The sequence below is a fragment of the Nycticebus coucang genome, chromosome 11, assembly GCF_027406575.1.
Source record: "Nycticebus coucang isolate mNycCou1 chromosome 11, mNycCou1.pri, whole genome shotgun sequence".
Classification (NCBI taxonomy): domain Eukaryota; kingdom Metazoa; phylum Chordata; class Mammalia; order Primates; family Lorisidae; genus Nycticebus; species Nycticebus coucang.
In genome coordinates this window covers 58,737,127-58,757,685 of record NC_069790.1, presented here as the reverse complement: position 1 = coordinate 58,757,685, position 20,559 = coordinate 58,737,127, and the positions used below count along the sequence as shown (strand labels likewise).

At 45.1% G+C, this 20,559-nt stretch overlaps 1 protein-coding gene across 1 annotated transcript in view; it reads right to left on the bottom strand.

The window, feature by feature from the left end:
* Positions 1 to 6,692: 6,692 nt before the first annotated feature.
* The window catches only part of LOC128598322 (protein lifeguard 1-like), a 32,459-nt gene continuing 18,592 nt past the window's right edge, over positions 6,693 to 20,559 (bottom strand). The window contains exons 5-9 of the mRNA XM_053608696.1: positions 16,077 to 16,114; positions 15,904 to 15,991; positions 13,372 to 13,461; positions 10,942 to 10,989; positions 6,693 to 6,839 (exon numbers count right to left, since the gene is read on the bottom strand). Of these exons, the coding sequence (XP_053464671.1) occupies positions 6,693 to 6,839; positions 10,942 to 10,989; positions 13,372 to 13,461; positions 15,904 to 15,991; positions 16,077 to 16,114 (411 nt within the window). The remainder of the gene's footprint in view (positions 6,840 to 10,941; positions 10,990 to 13,371; positions 13,462 to 15,903; positions 15,992 to 16,076; positions 16,115 to 20,559) is intronic.

Sequence of the window (20,559 nt, the reverse complement as noted above, 5' to 3'; positions counted from 1 at the left end):
TTTTTTTTTTTTTTCAGATTAAATCCCTTCCAAAGTGATAAGATCAATTTGGTTCTTACATGTAATTGATTAGTGCCTAATATATTTGCAGTAGACCACTTAGCATTTTATACCCAAAAGATAAACCAAAAAAAACCACTGCATGACAGTGTGTTAAACATGACTACAGTGTTCATTTTATTTTAATCATTGTATCCTTCTGGAGAAGAATATTATGGCTTTTCCTTGAAATCTCTAATAGAAACACAAATAAAATTAAATTTTAAGATATGTTTTTTGACATTGCTTAGGAAAGGAAAAAAAATTATGCCATATGAATAAAAACTCTTTCTCTACCAGTTCTGAATTACCAAACAAACCTTGACATCTGAACTTTAGTGCCCACACACAAGTTCCAGGACCACTGGTGCTCTACAGGATCTGCCAGTGGTAATTGGAGTCATGTCGTTTTTATTTATGTCTTCCATTGTGTGGGTCTGAAGCTCAACTACTAATGTTCATATGCTGAATTATTCCAAATGTTGTTTATTGCGATCTTTGATCTCATTTTTGTTCTTTATTGCAATCTTTGATCTCATTTTGTTCTCAGATATTTGTCACTTACTGTTGCAAATTAAAATCTGAGACTTATTGAAGTTTGGTCATAATTTAAAAACCATTATGGCTGGTCCGTCTCTGAATAATAAAACCATACAATCTAAATATTAAATGATAAGGCAAAATTTGGGGGTGTTTTAAAGGCTGAAATAACTCCTAGGAAAAAGTGTTTCATGTACTCTGCTCTTGGGCTAAGTCACAGATTCATCTCTGCATTGTGCTACAGACAGAATTACTGGGTCTTGTCCTTAGCCACATTCTATTTATTGCTTTGTCAGTTGTTATAACCTCACCAGAGTAATAGATTGCCTTCTAGAAATATAGAAGTATCTCTTTCTAGACTAGTATTACTGACAGTCCTTAGTTTAGGAATTGGCAGGGGTCAGTGGTTATTAAAGCAAGATGGACTCCAGGCTGGGTGCAGTAGCTCATGCCTATAATCTCAGCACTTAGAAAGGATTGTGTGAGCCCAAGAGTTTGAGACCATCCTATGCAACATGGTCTCTACAAAAAAAAAAAAAATTTTTTTTTTAAATATTAGCTAGATACGATGGTGTGTACCGTAATGCTAGCTACTCAAGAGGCTAGGAAGAAGGATCACTTGAGTGCAGGAATTCAAGTTTGTAGTGAGCTATGATTGAGCTATTGTCCTCCAGCATAGGTGACAGTACTGTAAGAGAGGGAGGGAGGAAAAAGAAAGACCAGAAATGTCTTCCTTACCTCTCAGTTCCACTTAGGACTGACAGCTCACAAACTAAGTGGTGCCCTAACTTTTGAAGGAATTATTTTTCTTCAGTGTTTGAAACTGCAGTTTAATGATATTCTTGATCAGGCAGTTATCTCTTGGCCAGCTATTATTAAGCATTTATTGCCCAAGGGCCTAACCTACATGCGGCATCAGTTTATTGAGACAAATACAAAGAGAAGATGAAGCCAAAGCTCAGAAATGGTGATATTAGACATTCAGTCTTTTTGGGCCTCTTGAGTGCCTGTGCAGTTAGCACACAACACTCTTACTGGGTGTGCCAAGAATGCAAGTCCAAGTTAACAATTTTACCTGAGTCATTGCTCAAGATTTACATAAACAGTAACCTTGAGGACAAGGAATAGGCTTAACTGCTTGCTATAAAAGTGGTGGATTTCTCACAATATTCAACCAAGGTGTAACAAGAACCTGCTGTGTGCTCGGTATCCGTCCAGACCCATTGCATTGCCCCTGGGGAACTGGAGATAAGGGGAGCTGCCACAAATATGCTGATGTTCATTCTGCATGCTCCTCCAACCCAGGAGTCTTCAGCACTCATGAGACCGTAACAACAGGCTAACTTACTGGTTTTTAAGTAGGATAGAATGAAATCCTAGACCTTACCTTTTTTGTTGTTCTGTTTTGTTTTGTTTGAGACAGAGTTGGGTAGAGTGCTGTAGTGTCATAGCTCACAGCAACCTCAAACACCTGGGCTCAAGTAATCCTCTTGCCTTAGCTTCCCAAGTAGCTGGGACTACAGGCACCCCCAAGAACACACAGCTATTTTTTAGAGACAGGGTGCGACTCTTGTTTAGGCTGGTCTTGAGTACATGAGCTCAAGCAATCCACCAGCCTCAGCCTCCTAGAGTGCTAGGATTAGAGGCGTACCCACACTTCCCAACTTGACCCAACAGGTTTGACAATGAGGATAGGAGACTGACAAAAATAATTTTCTAGGAACGGAAACACTGGCCAGGTTTCAGAATGTAAGATTCCCTGGGATCTTGTAACAAATGCTCTCACCCAAGTGGTGGCTATAGGGTGAAACTAAGAGTTCCCACTATTCCTACCTATGAAAAAACAGGAGTTGAAGTAATGTTCAGAGCCTTAGGACAAGAGGTAGGATTGAAACAAGCTGTCCCAGTGGTTTCTTGATTGCTAATCCCGCAGGCAGGGGAAGGAATGTTTTCATGATGTAATGAGGGATCAGCAGTTCCTGAGGCCCCCCTTGAAACACAGTGTGGCTGTGACTGCTGAGTCAGTCCCCAGACATAAAAGAAATGGTATAGAAATAAGAACCTTGCTCTTAGATAGCTTTGGGTAGGCTGAAAACATTAGAAGAGCACTTGATTAAGCCATAGGCAGTCTCAACACTATTCAATTGTGAAAGTAAATGCAAAAAAGTAAAAGTAAATGTACTTGCCTGAAAGTGCAGCACAGGCTGCTCTCACAGCCAACCAACCCAGCACCAAGAACAAGGTGCTGGGTGCAGGAGTGGCAGAAGGTGCCAAAGACTTCAGGGTAAAATGTGGCCTTATACATAGGAAGAGAAAGAAGGCCCTGGGCCCTGGTTCTCTCTGGATGCGAAAGCCATCACTGCCACAGAAGTAGTTGACAATAGTTAGACGCAGTGGCTCATGCCTGTAATCCTAGCACTCTGGGAGGCTGAGGCAGGTGGATTGGCTGAGCTGAGGAGTTCGAGACCAACCTGAGCAAGAGGGAGACCCTATCTTACAAATAGCTGGGTGTTGTGGCGCGTGCCCATTCTCCGGCTCCTTTGGGCTATTCAATGTTACTTCCACATTTGAATTTGTAATGGAATTGATGTGTTCTGTGCCCACACTTAACTGTCTCATAATCATCGATGCTATTCTCCCTTACAAGGGCTGTCATGTATACAGAAGTGATAATGAGGTATTCTCCCAACCTGTCTGTACCCCTCACAGGTAGTCCAGCAGAAACAAGATAGAATCCCAAGAGGAGAAAGAAATCACTGCTTTAGTTGAAGACTTCAGGGCAGTCAAGTCAGTCTTTCCCAGCACAACATCACCACCTGCCTGTTGCAGCCACCAAACACAATATAAAATGGTACAGCCACCCTGGAAAACAATTTGATCACTTTTTTTCTTTTAGATACATATGATTAGGTTACAGTGTTTGTGTTAGGTGAGGTCCCTGTTGTAGTTGTCTCCTGCCCTCAGGAGGTGTGCCATAGACCCTTACGTTGTGCCCATTAGGTGGGCGTACACCAATCCCCCTCCCTTTCCCCACTTCCCCCAACTTGAATTGAGTTTTTCTCTTGGGTGGGCACGTATTAGTTTGTCTACTGGTCTCACATTAATAACAAGTACTTTGGATACTCGTTCTTTCACTCTTGTGATGTTTTACCAAGGAGAATGTTCTCCAACTCTGTCCAGGTTAATACAGAAGATACGGAGTCTCCATCTTTTTTTTAAGACTGAATAGTATTCCATGGTATACATATACCACAGTTTACTAATCCATTCCTGGGTTGATGGGCACTTGGGTCATTTCCACATCCTGGCGATTGTAAATTGAGCTGCAATAAACAGTCTAGTGCAAATGTCCTATGATAAAATGATTTTTCTTCTGGGTAGATGCCTAGTAATGGGATTGTGGTATCAAATGGAAGGTCTATTTTGAGATTTGGTAGTTTCTTAGAAACTAAGCAGGTTGGGTGTGGTGGCTGTAATCCTGGCAATCTGGGAGGCTAAGGTGGAAGGATCACTTGAGTTCAGGAGTTCGAGACCAGCCTGAGCAAGAGCAAGTCTCCCATCTCTATTAGAAAAATTAGCCAGGACTGTGGTATATGCCAAACTCACCTCACTCAATAGGCTACATGTGGTTGGAAACACTGCTGAGACAACAGAAATGCCTAATGTGTGGGGACAGCAAACAGTGAAGAAAGCAGTTGTCCGATGTCTCTGTCACTGCACATGTATGATTTCCTCCATGCCAAGGAGAAAATGCAAAACGTAAGCTTCCCAATTGAATTTGCTTCCTTGTATGAAATTAATTCACTACTAAAACCTGGAGCAGGTGGATGTGCAGAAGTGTTTGTCAAGATATCCAGACATAGCAGCAGTGGCGAGTCCTCCGAGACTTTTTTTGCCGAGTGGATTTAAAGTCCCCTTTTCTTCTACATGCTCACATTTTAGAAGTTAAGCCCACATTGCAGATCTTTGCTTGTAGTAATGAGATTATAAACACAGTATGAAACTCTGTTAGAATCTCCATCTGAGAATTATCATAACCAGAAAGTAGAGGAGATAGGGCAACAGAAGCAACAAGTAAATCAACCTGTCATATGTCTGGGGATGTGCATAGTGCTTGTACATTCAGATGTTTTACTTGAGATCTGTAAATTCCATCAACTCACTGCCTTATTCCCTCCAATACTTTTGATGATGCAGGAGGGAGCCAGGCGCCATGGCTCATGCCTACAATCCTAGTACTTGGGGATTGCCTGAGTTCACAGGTTCTAGATTAGCCTCTAAAAGTAGCCAGATGTTGTGGCTGGCACCTAATAGGGAGGCTGAGACAAGAGAATCACTTGAGCCCAAGAGTTTGAGATTGCTGTGAGATATGATGCCATGGCACTCTACCAAGGATGACAAAATGAGTCTGTCTCAAAAAAAAAAAAAGATAATGCAGGGGGAAGTTATCATAGTCCTCTCTAGCTGCCTCCCTCATCCACTGCCCAGGGCAGCTGGGTCAAAGTTCCTCGGGTTCTCTGAGATGTAAGCCGCCAGCCACAGAACGCCTTCCCCTCTGCCTCCTCTGCATAAGGTCTTCTCAGCCTCAAAAGAGGCTGCCCCAGGTGACTGGGCCAGTCCTTCCCTCCAGTTTTAGAAGAAAAGGGCCCTTGGCCTCTCCAAAGCCGTCTCCTTCTCTCCCCACTCTGATTTTTCCCAGTTTCTAACACCTTCATTTCCTTCTGTTTTTAAACATTTCCCCAGTTTTCTCCTGTCCTGGAAAAAACAAGAAAAGAAAAAGCACCACCTTGGTCTTCCCTGCTGTTTCTGTCCTTCCCTCAGGGTGTGGCCTCTCATTCTGCAACAGCCACTCCTGCCTCAGTGAAGTCTGGTCCTCTCTGCCCCTCAGAGCCAGTGACCATGGTGTTGTCAAATCTAGGGGGCTTGTTCTTTGTTTTACTGTGCCTTGACCTTTGGGGATGCATCCTCAAGAACCAGGGACACCACAGCCCAAAGTGAATTACAGCTGTACTTCGCCAACACCTTCCTGAAAGTCCACCAGCCTCTGTGATGTTATGCTGCCTGTCACTCTTCGTAGTTCTTACTTTGGTGACCGAGACATTTTCTCTTCCTTCCATCTCCTTAATGATGGACATTCCCAGAGTTTGGCCTTTGGGTGCTCCTTCCTTTTCTCTCATTCCTGGCGATTTCCTCTGTTCTCACAGCCTCAGATCTCACCAAATTGTCATGGCCCCTAATTCTGTTTGTCTAACCCTGAGCTTTAGCTCCCCAAATCCTGCCAGTTTATCATTCCCTGTTTTCACTTGAGCCCAAGATTTTGAAGTTGCTGCAACCTATGAGGCTATGGCACTCAACCCGAAGACAACTGAGACTGTCTCAAAGAGTTCTGATGATCGGTTGTGACTTAACACTACTGAGCTATACACTTAAAAAATGGTTTAAAAGGTAAATTTTATGCTATTTTTACTTTATCACAATTAAAAATAAAAATGAAGGCTATTATGTGGCTTCGAAGGAGGCCAGTGAGAGGAGGTGTTCTCTAGTTAAGCCCAGAAGCATCATTGGAACTGTGATAATAGCAGCTAATGCTCTGTCCTGGGCCTTTGAGTCCATTAACTTGGTTGATCTTTTTTAACCCCTACCAGGTAGATAATATTGTTTTCTCCAGTCTGATGATAGAATCCAGGAGAAAAGCAAAATTCTTTGGTTTATTTGACACTAATGAAAATCAGATGCCAAAAATATTCCCATAGAAAGTACAAATCAAGAGAAGAGAATTAAATGAAGGTTTCTATAATCAATTTTATTCATGAGGAAAGATATTGTTTAAAACTTCAACTAAGTAATGGACATTCACAAATCTTTGTAATTATAATACTCATCTTTTGAATTTACAGATATCAAAAATGTCCCCCAGAAAGTTTCACTATGTACCCAGAGAACTAAAAACATAACAGCTACAGCTACTGAACACTAGGTTTCATTTGACAAAATAAAAAGTATTCTTAAATTCTCTTTAAATGAAAGGGCTTCTGAAGCTGGATGTCTTAGCCTGGCGACATGTCCGTGTTGTCCTTCCTTCCTCTTCTCCACATGAGCCAGCCTTGGCTTTACTATCTGCCACCAATCAATTGCAAAATAAGGAGGAAAAGGTTGATAATGTCCAAATAGATGTTCAGAGCAGCAAAAATATACTCTTCAGGGTTCAGGGAGTAACGGTGGTGCCCTCCCATCATGAGCTGCACATCCACCACCAAGTACTTGGAAAAAAAGGAAGAGAAATTAACTACTAAAATCATACATTTTAGCATCAAGAAAAATACTGCAAAAAGTCAGTCTGTGTCTGAATGTCTTATCCTTACACCTCAGTTATTCACCATGTCCCCAAATACATGCTCTATGTAGAAAAGCAGGTGTTTCATCCTCCTGAAGCACGTCGGGAGACTTCTTTTGCTTTCCAAATCCAAACAAAATTGTGCTTTTCATCAGCAATGTAGACCAGGGGGACAAAGCTATAAAATGCCCTATGTTTTTGACTTCCTCTCCCCATGTCCTTACTGAACAAAGAATAAAAATAAAGACAGTACACACAATAATGATTCTGGATTCTCAGAGATTTGGGTGACAGTAAAACTTGCCATTTGAGGATGGATTTGTGATGATGGTGTCAGTCCATCCAAAACAGGCTGAGGAGGAGAGGACATTTGTTTATGAGTAACTCCCAGCATCAGTATTTTAGCCCAGCTGCAGTAGGTGAAATTACGAGTTCCTCAACAGCAAGATAAAAAAGGTTAGAGAGGCCAGGTGCAGTGTGCCTCAGGCCTATAATCGTAGCACTTTGGGAGGCCAAGGTGGATGGATTGCCTGAGCTCTGGAGTTCGAGACCAGCCTGAGCAAGGGCAAGACCTCGTCTCTAAAAGAAATAGCCAGGCACTGTGGCAGGCACCTGTAGTCCCAGCTACTCGGAAGGCTGAGGCAAGAGGATTGCTCAAGCCCAAGTGTTTGAGGTTGCTGTGAGCTATGATGCCATGGCACTCTACCCAGGATCACAAAATGAGTCTCTTGTCTCCAAAAAAAAAGTCAGAGAGCCCTCTCTCATCCTGGTATTTTTTGCAAAATGACAGACCCTGACAACACGAGGCATTTGAGGACGAAAAAAGAGTCAACAAGTACAATCCCTTTTATCCTGACTCGAGACAGAAGCCACCAGACAGATCAACATTGTGTTAGAGATTGTTTAGAATAATCCATCGCAGAACAACATCTGCTTCAGTGAAACATACCCCAAGGAATTCAGATATTTGCTCTCCTGGGCTCCTGGTTCCTGCTTGGGCTCCTATGAATGAGGAGGAAGGGCAGGAAGGAACTGGATAAGAGTTATCGGGCACATTCTGGGCTGCCTCACACTTGTTTCATTGTACACATTGTCTTGTGTAATGTGGGAACAACCTGGGATGAAGTAGCTGAGGTTTAGCTGAGCCTCAAGTGGCAGAGAAAGGAATTAGACCTGAGCCTGGTGGATGCCAAAGCAGTGCCTCACCTGAACCACTGAGTTCCTCCAACCCCCTTCTCCCTATGTCTCATTCCAGCACCTTTGGAAGAAAAAGAGCTAAAATGACCACCCATTCTGATTTCTCCAGGAATTTTGGGTGTCCCAAGAATTCTGGGTATCTCAGGAAACCTCTTAGTCACAGGGAAACTGGGACAGTTGGTCAGTCTACAAAAAGGCCCCAGTGGTTGAGCATCCAGCTTTGCTCCTAGTTTCCATCACCTTGGTGTCCTAACTCCCATGGGGAGGAGCTTTTCCCTCTCCCTCCCCTTCATAAATCTTTGACTTTCACTTATTTTTTCCTATAAGAGAGAATAACGACTCAGTCATTTCGCAGACATGGATGGGATAGTTAGAATTGTAGCTTCTCAGAAGAAGTGATGTGCTCAAGGGCAGGTGGGAAAATGGGAGAGAGAGAAGAGCTGGGACCAAGAAGGACCAGGACTCAGACACCACCCAAGACACAGCCAGCCCACAAGGAACCCCCAGCCGGGACTTGGCCTCTTGGGAGCATTTGGAAGCGTGGCACCCTGCCTCACACCCCCATAGCTCTGGTGGTTAGGCATGCATGCACACACCCCCAATCCAATTTCCTCCTCCCAACTATTTGCCTGTTAAGGAGACCTGCCTGAGTCTCCAACAGTCTTTGCTCTGCATGCAAACAGGCAGCAGAAACACCAACATCCTTTGTATGGAAATAAACTATGCCTAAAACAGAAACAAGAGATACACCGGCAAGCATCAGGACACACATCTGAGAGCATAGAAATAAAGGTAAATGATCACCAATCGGTTCCTTTGATAACAAGACAAGAAATGAAAAAAACTGAAATCTCTGGGAGGCCCAGGTGGGAGGATCACTTGAGCTCAGGAGTTTGAGACCAGCCTGAGCAAGAGCAAGACCCCCATCTCTAAAAATAGCTGGATGTTGTGGCAGGTGCCTATTGGGTCAGCTACTCGGAAGGCTGAGACAAGAGAATTGCTTGAGCCCAAGAGTTTCAGGTTGCTGTGAGCTATGAGCCAGGGTTCTCTACTAAGGGCAACAAAGCCAGACTCTTGTCTCCCAAAAAAAAAAAAAAAAATTTTTTTTTTTTTGAAATATGCACACTTAGCTTTAACCTCCTGGTGTGAAATTTTCTAACATTTAAAAGATATGACACAATTCCAACGATAATAAAAAGGAAGCAAAATGTGGACAGTTTTTAAGCTTAGCGACAATATACAAAGTGCCTTACACCACTCTCCATCCTTAAGGATATGTTTGGAAACTTTCAAAACACAAAGTTAAGAAGATAAACCCTGTAAGATGTGACATGATAGAAGTATAAAATGGGATTCCATGCAGCCCTCTAAAAGAATTAGGCCCAGATCTGACGACATGTAGAGACCATTATTTTCTAGTGAAAAAGCAAAGGTACAACCTTATACATAGTATCACTACATTTGCTAAGAAGAGATGGTGCATATGTGTAAAGAAATTCTGAAAAGACCGGTGCGGTGGCTCATGCCTATAATCCTAGCACTCTGGGAGGCCCAAGGAGGTCGATCCCTCGAATTCAGGAGTTTGAGACCAGACTGAGCAAGAGTAACATCCTGATCTCTACTAAAAATAGAAAAACTAGCTGGGAGTAGTGGTGCATACTTGTGGTCCCGGCTACTCAGGAGGCTGAGGCAAGAGAATCTCTTGAGCCCAGGAGTTTGCTGTGAGCTATAACACTACAGCACTCTATCCTGGGCAACAGTAAGAAACTCCTTTGTCTCAAAAAAAAAAAAAAAAAATAGAATTTTTGGAAAAATTCTATGGTTAATGGTCATACTTCTGGGGAAAGGGATAAGAGGTAGATTTTTATTTTCATTTTATAATCTTCTTTGTTTGAATTTTAAAATACATGCATGTATTACTTTTAAATAAAATATGCCTTAAAATAGTCTTAAAGATATAATAGCAAGAGATGGGACTTAATGGTAGGGAAGAGGGTTCTCAGATGCATCAGCCCCCAACAGTTCCCTGTGAGAAGTTCCTATTGTGAAAGAATAGGAACTGGTCTTGAGGCGAGGGCTGAAGCCACAGCCCTGCTGCAAAAATCACGCTTCATTCTCTTCTTAAATATTGCCCCTTACAAGAAAAGTGGTGTTTTCGTGGATCATGAAAACCATTGAGCTTTCCTGAGGGTGGTGATTTCAAAAATGATCCTTTAAGAGGGTGTTGCTGGGCGGGGAGTGGTGGTTTGTGCCTTTAATCCTAACACTCTGGGAGGCCGAGACAGGTGGATTGTTTGAATTGAGTTTGAGACCATCCTGAGCTAGAGCTAGATCCTGTCTCTACCAAAAATAGAAAAACTAGCTGGACGTGGTGGCGGGTGCCTGTCATCCCAGCTAGTCTGGAAGCTGAGGCAAGAGGTTCAGTTGGGCCCAGGAGTTTGAGGTTCCTATGAGCTATGGTGACTCCACTGCAGCACTTTAGCCAGGGCAACAGAGTGAGACTCTTGTCTCAAAAAAAAAAAAAAAAAGTGGGAGTCATAGGAGGACTTCAGTACATTACTGACCCCATGTAATTCCAGAGCTAGCAAAAGAGCTTGTCAATGCTCATACCGCATTCTTTTTTTTTTTTTAATTTCTTTTTTTTTTTTTTTTATTGTTGGGGATTCATTGAGGGTACAATAAGCCAGTTACGCTGATTGCAATTGTTAGGTAAAGTCCCTCTTGCAATCATGTCTTGCCCCCATAAAGTGTGACACACACTAAGGCCCCACCCTCCTCCCTCCATCCCTCTTTCTGCTTTCTTTATCAAAGAAAGGGAGAAATGCACTTACTAATGAGAAAATCACAGTTCCGATTCCAGCATACAGCAGGTGCAACCACTGCAGGGAGAAGAAGCACAACAGTACATTGAACACAAGATTTGCAGCCATGAGAAGCTTCACTTAGATCACTGCTCTCAGAGAAGACCCAATATTAAGAAAGCTAGATCTTCGAGGGAATTAATCTTCTCTTGAACACAGTCAAGAGTACTCACTCAATTCCAATGAGCAAGCAAATGAAGACTAATCTTGCCAATATCAACTAACATTCAGCAAGTAAGTGCTAGAGATCGCATATGTGGAAGGGCAAGTATTAATAGAAAGTATTAGACATGTTTCACCTTTTGCCATGACCACATAGCCATTCTCAAAACAGTGAGTCTGTTGATTGATCAGGAGCTTCTGTTATGTGACTGGGCTTAAACAGACGAACCAAGTCAGCCAGAAATCAATTTTCAGAGGCTGTTGTCTCATTAGCCAGTGCTGGAGCTGTTGTTGCTATAAGCAGAGATGGCCCGTCAACTCAGCCCCGGAAAGGAAAGGAGGGTTTCTGCTCCTGGGAATTCCAGCTCTTCTTCTCACCTGGGAGTTCCACGAGGTTCTCTGGGTCTTTGCCTTCTGGGTCTTTGCCTCCCTCTGAGCAGGGCATGCTCCTTGCAACCAGAACAGCCCTGATCAGAATGTGGGACTGGTCTAAATGCCAAAGGGTTTGGCTTTGTGTGGGAAGAGGATAGGAAGTGGTGAGCAACCCCTGAGAAAAATCTGAGATTGACTCTTCAGGATGAGAAAGAGGTTCTGAGAGGGATGGGCACAGCACTCCTGGCTCTCACCAAAGACAGAAAGCCTCTTGGTGGAGAAGGAAGATCAAAACCCAGTGGGAGACATGTATTTTCAGACTGAGCTAATAGCAAGGAAACACCTTATAACTGGAGTCCCTCAGAGGATTTAAAATTGCCAAAGTCAAGTAAGCACGTAGATTCAGGACTAGGCTCTTATCAGAGCGGTCCATTTAAACATATGAGTGAGGATTAGAGATATTCATGAAAAAAAGTTCCACCTATCTAATAGGAAACAGTTTCTTAACTGCACCTAAATGATACTGGAACCCACATAATAAATACTTGCAGTATTATTATTATCTACAATATCTCTGCTACCATTAATAATAATACATGGAAGGCCACGGTCTTTTAAGGCAAATCTTTGTGATGCCTTTGAGTTTGTTGCTAAAATATAGATAGAACGTCCCTAGCTGTAAGCCTGTGTGTGGTCACTCATGAAGGTGAACCAATTCCGTCAGAACTATTGGTTATATGTATGTCTGAAGATCACATCACAAGCTTACTTGTTGCCAAAGAAGCCTGATGATTCAGCATTTGTGCCAAGTGGGGCTTGGCCAAAGGGGTCACAGGCCCTAGGCCAGCCCTCCGTGGACCTGCCTTCTAACAGGGCCTCCATCCCAGGGCCAGATTGTGCCTGTCACTCTCCACAGCCCTTCAGAAGCCCCCACACAGTGCAATGTGGCAGGAAGAGTGTGGCCACTGGAGTCACACAGACTGGACCTCAATGCCATCCCAGCCACTCATTCCCTGAGGGACTCAGAGGAAGTACTTAATTGCTCTGAGCCTATGTGCTTATCTATAAAATAGATGAGGTATGTACTTTTCGGGAATGCTGTGAGAATTAAACGTGATGCCTTGTGAAAAATACATAGGCCGAGGCAGTGCCTGTGGTTCAAGGAGTAGGGCACCGGCCCCATAAACCGGAGGTGGCAGGTTCAAACCTGGCCCCGGCCAAAAACAAAAAAACAAAGAAAAAAGTTAGAATTAGAAATTAAGGAGCCTCCTCTAGGCTGCTGTCAGAAAAAGCTAAACAAGGCTGCCTCTCCCACTCCATTACAAGAGAAGTCTGGCCTGCCTTGTGTGGGGTTCCCCTATCACCCTCTGGGAGAAGGCTAGCTGTCTAGGGAGGAGCTCGGGATTCTCGTCCCAGTTCCCTGCTTCATTGGGTGGCCATAGAGACCATAGAGACCACCAGCCTCAGAGGCCCTCAGCTACAGGGAAGGGAGTGCCATTGACCATGGGCTCAGCTGCTGAGCTGGGCCGCCCCTTGCTGTTTGCTTGGGCCAGGTTTCCACTTGTTAGGTACCAGCTGGGATCAGCAGGGCTCTCCCTGGGAGACTGGAGACCACCCTGACAATTGGCCTCAGCTCAGGGGCTTCTTGGAGGTCTTGCTGAGCCTCCCTGGGAGCTCCGCCTCCACCTCCCAGGGCTGACCCCCTTGTTTCCTTGTTTCTCACGGACATTTCTTCTGGTAAAAAACAATCCTTGCTTGCTTAACCCAACTGCATGCCTACTTTTCAGAGGACTCAGACTAACACAGCCAGCCCTTCACCTGTGTTTTTAACAATTCTCTGAGGTTTCTAAATGAAATCCCACTTACATATGTTCGTACGAATATCATGATAATTCCAAAGATGAAAAATACAACGAAGACAACGAACAGCATTCCATTTAGCAAGGTAAAATCCCACTGAGGAAACAGAAACAGCATCTGAACAACTCAATCATCATCTATAGGGAGTTTCAGGGCATTTAGAGACGGATCTTCCATCCCACAGACAAGGGCTCATTGCTAATCATTTACCCAGACCCTTTCAGAGAACCCTGGAAATCCTTTAGCCCCACCCACCAAAAAATGCTCCATAAAAAGCTCTATATTGATGGGGATTTGCTTCAGGAGTGAGAAAAATGTAGAATTATGGATAAAATTATAATAGCCATGAGCTGATAATTTTTTAAACTGGATAATGGACATGGGAGTTCTTTACACTATTTTTGTATTTATATGAAATTTTCCCTAATAAAAAGGTACATTGAATAAGTTAAGATGTAAATTTGTATACGTAGTATGATCATACTGCTCATATTTTTTAAAAGCAGGTGTATAGAAAACATAATGGAATGAACTACACCAAGATGTTAACTGGGTATCCTTTTTACATTTAAATGCATATGTTGTAATAAAAAAAAATACGTACTAAGCTTTTGAAAATAACTGCTAATGACTCTTCTGTAATTTTGAAATTTATTAATATAATATTTTTGTTTGTCTTTATAAATTAGCAACCCGAATCAGCCTGAGGCAATTAGGGTTGTGTTTGTTTGTTTGTTTTAAAAGAAGATACTCATCTTCTGGCCTAAAAAAAATAAAAATGGATTATACAGCAAAAAATATTTTCTTGCAAGAGCGTTTTCTAAATTCCTTTATCTTGGGTGGCTCCTGCAGCTCAGTGGGTAGGGCGCTGGCCCATATACCAAGGGTGGTGGGTTTGAACCCGGCCCCAGCCAAACTGCAATAAAAAAATAGCCAGGCACTATGGCGGGCACCTGTACTCTCAGCTACTCGGGAGGCTGAGGCAAGAGAATCGCCTAAGCCCAGGAGTTGGAGGTTGCTGTGAGCTGTAACTCCACAGCACTCTACTGAGGGCGACAAAGTGAGACTCTGTCTCTAAAAATAAATAAATAAATTCCTTTATCTTGGCTTGGCACCCATAGCACAGTGGTTACGTCGTGGGCTGCATACACTAAGGCTGGCGGGTTCAAACCCGGCCTGGGCCAGCTAAACAATGACAACTGCAACAAAAAATAGCTGGGTGTTGTGGCAGGTGCCTGTAGTCCCAGCTACTCAGGAGGCTGAGGCAAGAGAATCTCTTAAGCCCAAGAGTTTGAGGTTGCTGTGAGCTATGACGCCACAGCACTCTACCAAGGGCAGCATAGTGTGACTCTGTCTCAAAAACAAAAACTAAAAAAACTAAATTCCAGCTTGGCACCTGTAGCTCAAATGGCTAAGTTGCCAGCCACATACACCAGAGCTGGCAGGTTCGAATCCAGCCTGGGCCTGCCAAACAACAATGACAACTACAGCCAAAAAATAGCCAGGCATTGTGGTGGGCTCCTGCAGTCCCAGCTACTTGGGAAGCTGAGGCGAGAGAATCGCTTAAGCCCAGGAGCTAGAGGTTGATGTGAGCTGTGACAACACTTCACTCTACCCAGGGCAATAGCTTGAGGCTCTGTCTCAAAAAAAACTAAACTAAACTAAATTCTTTTATCTCCCCTTTTTGTCCCCGGCCCTTAACACACTAAGGGAATACTCTAAAATACTAGGTGCCTAAGTGTGGTTCTCAAACCAGCAGCATCAGTGTGACTTGAGAAACAACTTGGAAATACACTTCTTTCTGGGTAAGTTATTAAACTGACTTTTGTTTACTAAGGGAAAGGGACCAGAGCTATAAGGAGGGCTGCAGAAAAATGCCCCCATCAAATCTCAAGGAACATCTTATGGCCAGAGAAACTCTGGCTCAGCTCACAGTTTAACAGGAACAATCCTGAATGATGATGGGTGTTCTCTGGGAAATCTTGGTGCTTGTGAGCCCTGGTGAACTGTACAACTTTTTAATTTTCCAAGTCCCTGTCTCTGTCAGAGTCCTAGCAGGGAACAGACGGATGGCACTGCACGATCAAATAGGATGATCTCAGGCGAGTTGGTTTATAAAGGAACCATCTATAAAAGGGTCCGCAGGGGCACAGGGGGTCATGCAGCAAGCCAGGCAGGTAGCTAGAGAGCTGTCACCAGCCCTGGGCCCAAAGGGGAAAGGAGAGGGGGCAGTGTTGAGTTGGCCCCCTCAAGACACAGTGAATTTTGATAAGGGACACGTCCTGCTTAAGAGGAACATGTTGGGGGCAGGGAAGATGGGGTATGCCATGGGAATAAACACCTCTTCCTCCCCCCAGGCTTCACCTCGGACTTCCCATTGGCCAAAGCCCTTGTAAAGCCCAAGGCAAGAGGGCCACAAGGGGTGAGGGCCACAGGACAGACAAAGCCCCCAAGGAATGCAGAAAGTGGGTTGGGAGGGACAGAGGGACACATCTAGCACATTCCCTTGTGACAGAAAGCTGTTTCAATAATACGTACTTTTGTTTGTAGAGCGAATAAAGTGAGTGACAGGGTCACCAGAGTGGTTGCTGCTGTTGCCCACAATACTTCATTGACATTATAGAAACTAAAAGCAGAGATTGTGATTACTGTTCACATACATTCAAAGAAAAGCATACACAGATCAAAGGAAATGTGTATCAAAGACTTACTCTGTCACAATTCCTAGCATCAGACCTTGAAGAATCGTCTAAAAACAAAATTCACAAGAAATCAGAAGCCTGCTTCTCCAGGCATGAGGCCAAACATGGCCAGGGAGCAGGTGAGGGTATGTACTGCCCTGACGCTCACAGCTACAGGGCGATCATGGGAAAGGAATAGCAGAGCTGAACAACCCATAATATTCTCCCTGGGACTGACATGAGAAAATTCTTTTATTAGTAAAAATTCCTTTGAACACAATAGTAACTTTAACATATACAGTGAATTAAATATATATGATTATGAATGTGGAAACCAAGGTAAAAAGTTCCTTTGTACACTATATTGTCATTAATCAATGCAGCCCTAACATTTTATCTAAGGAAATGCTGTGTCTACGGACACTTCAGCAACAGTTTGGGTCCTAACACTTTCTGCAATGCTTGGGTGACAACCTTCAGCCACATGCCAAGAGATCTGGCTTAGGGAGGAAGGAGGGCTGGAACATTCTCCCCACTGCAGGAGCCAGGGACAAGGGGACCATAGGAGAAAGCAGGCTGCCCAGTGGCCAGTCAGGCCAGAGGGTAGGACCCAAATGGACCAAGGTTGTTCCCTGGCCCACAGTCAGGCCTGGGCTGGTGCAGCTGTATGCAACACCCTGAGCCTGTTGGCTGCTCTGTCAGAGAAATGCAGATCCCCAGCAGACCCGCTGGTCCATGGGAAGAGCCAGGAAAGAACTCCCCAGTCTCACCAAGTAGAAACAAGGGCATTTCCTATCCCAAGTGCCAGGCAGCAGCAGGCTGTGAATGCCCACGCCCAATGGTGGCCCAAAGTAGAGGCTGGGAAGGGACTGGGGTCCTGGAGAGTCTGATCATCTGGGATCACCCTGCTGGATTGCCTAACCCTAGTGGAGGCTGCCCAATTCTCCACCTTGTTAAATTCACCTAAGTAGGCTGTTCTGACCTGCACTATAGGAAAAAAGGCGTGTCTGATCCACGAGCAAATGACATTTTAACGATGCACTTTGGCATCCAACCCTTCCTCTCACAGGCAATTTTCTTCCTCTCCTACTAGCTCAGTTGTTCCATGTTTCTCCAGCTCCAGTAGCACAGGAAAGGAGTATGTGTGTGGCGTGTGTAAGTAGGTGCGGCACGTGTGACTGCGGTATGAGTGGGGGGGTGGCGTGTGTAAGTGTGTGTGGCACATGTGACTGTGGCATGAGTGTCATGTGTGGTGTAAGTGTGTGCGTCACATGTGACTGTGTCGTGAGTGTCGTGTGTGGTGTAAGTGTGTGCGGCACGTGTGACTGTGGCATGAGTGTCGTGGGTGTATAAGTGTGTGCGGCACGTGTGACTGTGGCATGAGTGTCGTGTGTGCGGCAGGTGTGACTATGCCATGAGTGTCGTGGGTGTGTAAGTGTGTGCGGCACATGTGACTGTGGCATGATTGTCATGTGTGGTGTAAGTGTGTGCGGCACATGTGACTGTGGCATGAGTGTCGTGTGTGGTGTAAGTGTGTGCGGCAAGTGTGACTGTGGCATGAGTGTCATGTGTGGTGTAAGTGTGTGTGGCACGTGTGACTATGGCATGAGTGTTGTGTGTGTGGTGTGTGTAAGTGTGTGCAGCACGTTTGACTGTGGCATGAGTGTCGTGTGTGGTGTAAGTGTGTGCGGCACATGTGACTGTGGCATGAGTGTCGTGTGTGGTGTAAGTGTGTGCAGCACGTGGGACTGTGGCATGAGTGTTGTGGGTGTGGTGTGTGTAAGTGTGTGCAGCACGTGTGACTATGGCATGAGTGTCGTGTGTGGTGTGCGTAAGTGTGTGCGGCACGTGTGACTGTGGCATGAGTGTCGTGTGTGGTGTGTGTGCTCACGTGTGACTGTGGCATGAGTGTGTGTGTGGTGTGTGTAAGTGTGTGCGGCACGTGTGACTGTGGCATGAGTGTCGTGTGTGGTGTAAGTGTGTGCGGCACGTGTGACTGTGGCATGAGTGTCGTGTGTGGTATAAGTGTGTGCGGCACTTGTGACTGTGGCATGAGTGTTGTGTGTGGTGTGTGTAAGTGTGTGCGGCACTTGTGACTGTGGCATGAGTGTCGTGTGTGGTGTAAGTGTGTGTGGCACGTGTGACTGTGGCATGAGTGTTGTGTGTGTGGTGTGCGTAAGTGTGTGTGGCACGTGTGACTGTGGCATGAGTGGTGTATGTGGTGTGTGTAAGTGTGTGTGGCACGTGTGACTGTGGCATGAGTGTCGTGTGTGGTGTAAGTGTGTGCGGCACGTGTGACTGTGGCATGAGTGTTGTGTGTGTGGTGTGTGTAAGTGTGTGCGGCACGTGCAACTGTGGCATGAATGTCGTGGGTGGTGTAAGTGTGTGTGGCACGTGTGACAGTGGCATGAATGTCGTGGGTGGTGTAAGTGTGTGCGGCACTTGTGACTGTGGCATGAGTGTTGTGTGTGTGTTGTGTGTAAGTGTGTGCGGCACGTGCGACTGTGGCATGAGTGTCGTGTGTGGTGTGTGTGCGGCATGTGTGACTGTGGCATGAGTGGTGTGTGTGGTGTGTGAGCGGCACGTGTGACTGTGGCATGAGTGGTGTGTGTGGTGTGTGTGCGGCATGTGTGACTGTGGCATGAGTGTCGTGTGTGGTGTGTGTGCGGCATGTGTGACTGTGGCATGAGTGTCGTGTGTGGTGTGTGAGCGGCACGTGTGACTGTGGCATGAGTGTTGTGTGTGGTGTGTGTGCGGCACATGTGACTGTGGCATGAGTGTCGTGTGTGGTGTGTGTGCGGCACGTGTGACTGTGGCATGAATGTTGTGTGTGTGGTGTGTGTAAGGGTGTGCGGCACGTGTGACTGTGGCATGAGTGTCGTGTGTGGTGTGTGTGCGGCACGTGTGACTGTGCCATGAGTGTTGTGGGTCTGTAAGTGGAAGAGACTAAGGTGAAGCGGAGGTAGGGGCCGTTCCAGGCTGGAAACCTGCTGTGGTTTTCGGAGGAGGGGGACAGTGAGCAGGAGGTGGCTTATACGTCAAACCTGTGTGATAACTTCAAAACTCAGAACAGGCTCTGGGGCAAAATGCTATGGGACAAAACCTCTCTTCAGTGCATATGAGTGTTTTCCTTTTTTCTCTCATTTTCTAAAATACCTGTTCCCATATATTTCTGAACTGTTAGACACGGCCTTAAATTTAGAAAATATAACTAATTCTATGCCCCTCTATAATTTATCTTCTCTTAAGCTTTTACTTGCTTTGAGATAAACAGCAAAACCTCAAAGATGAAGCTCCCTTGGAAACCAATAATTTATCTCTTCTTGTAATAAACATTAAAGCCACTTTAAATTTTAAAAGAAGAAATTCAAACCCTCCTGGGAAGAAGGCACTCCCTCTGGAGCTGCCACCACAGCCTCTGCTTCAGGATCCCCGTGTCCCTCTGTCTGGCGGGGTCTGCACTCTCTCAGCACAGGGACTGGTAGGAGAGAAAACGTCCAAATCTGGACCGCAGACATCCAGTCTTCTCCAGCCTCAGGACGGAAAACGCCAGGGACCTGCCTGGACTGGGCGCAGAGAACCTCACCGCTGGTCACGCGCTCTTGCTTGCTGGGAGAGCACCAGGATCCAAATCCTGGGTTTTCAGGTGTACAGGACACTTATGCTTTTTGCACACTGTACTAACCACTATATTTACCTACCCTATTTTTCCTTCTACCAGATTTCCCCATTAAGTTTATCTTATTTTCTTATATTGTGGATATTTTTATTAGCTGTCTCAAATCTGATTTAGAGCCAATTGGTAAGTAAATCTTTACATGCAAAGATGCTCATGTGAAGCATTTTGGGAAGAAAAACAAACTCTCTCAAAAGAGTCACTAGCTGACGCTATCCCAAATCATGCTGGGACAGTTGCGGGATTTCTCAGGAGGAGCAAAACACCCTAGGAGTTACTATCAGCTTCAGGGAGACCAGGGCCTCTGTGAGGAGAGAGGGGTGGCCCGACTGTTAAGTGAGAGAGAAAGAGTCAAGGGTGAGAGAATGACTCTGAGACGCAGGTGAGTCCCTGCATGAGGAAAAGACCTGCAACCTTCTGGGGAGCTAAGCCCTGGGGAACGGGGTAAAATGATAGAAATTCAGATTCCCTGCAGGATTAGAAAGTTTGGGAGCTTTTGCTGAGAGCTGGCAAGATCCTAGAGTCCCTACGGGCAATGCAGAAAAGAATGTGCCATAAGAAAAGGAGTCACACAGTCTTCTGTGACTCCGATGGGACAGCAGACAACGGGCAGAAGTGGTGAGGCCTCATGGGTGGATGCCATCACAATGAGGCCCTGGGGGACCAGGAACCCGAAACCAGGACCGTGAGGACAGCCGAGGACCAGAAGCCTCCCAGCCTCCAACTCTCTGGTGCTGGAAAAGCACTGAGACATGAGTCATGGAAATAAGGGAGAGCTGAGCTCAAGATGGTTTCTGCTCCCCATGGGACTTGAAATAGAAATAAAATTAAAAAAAT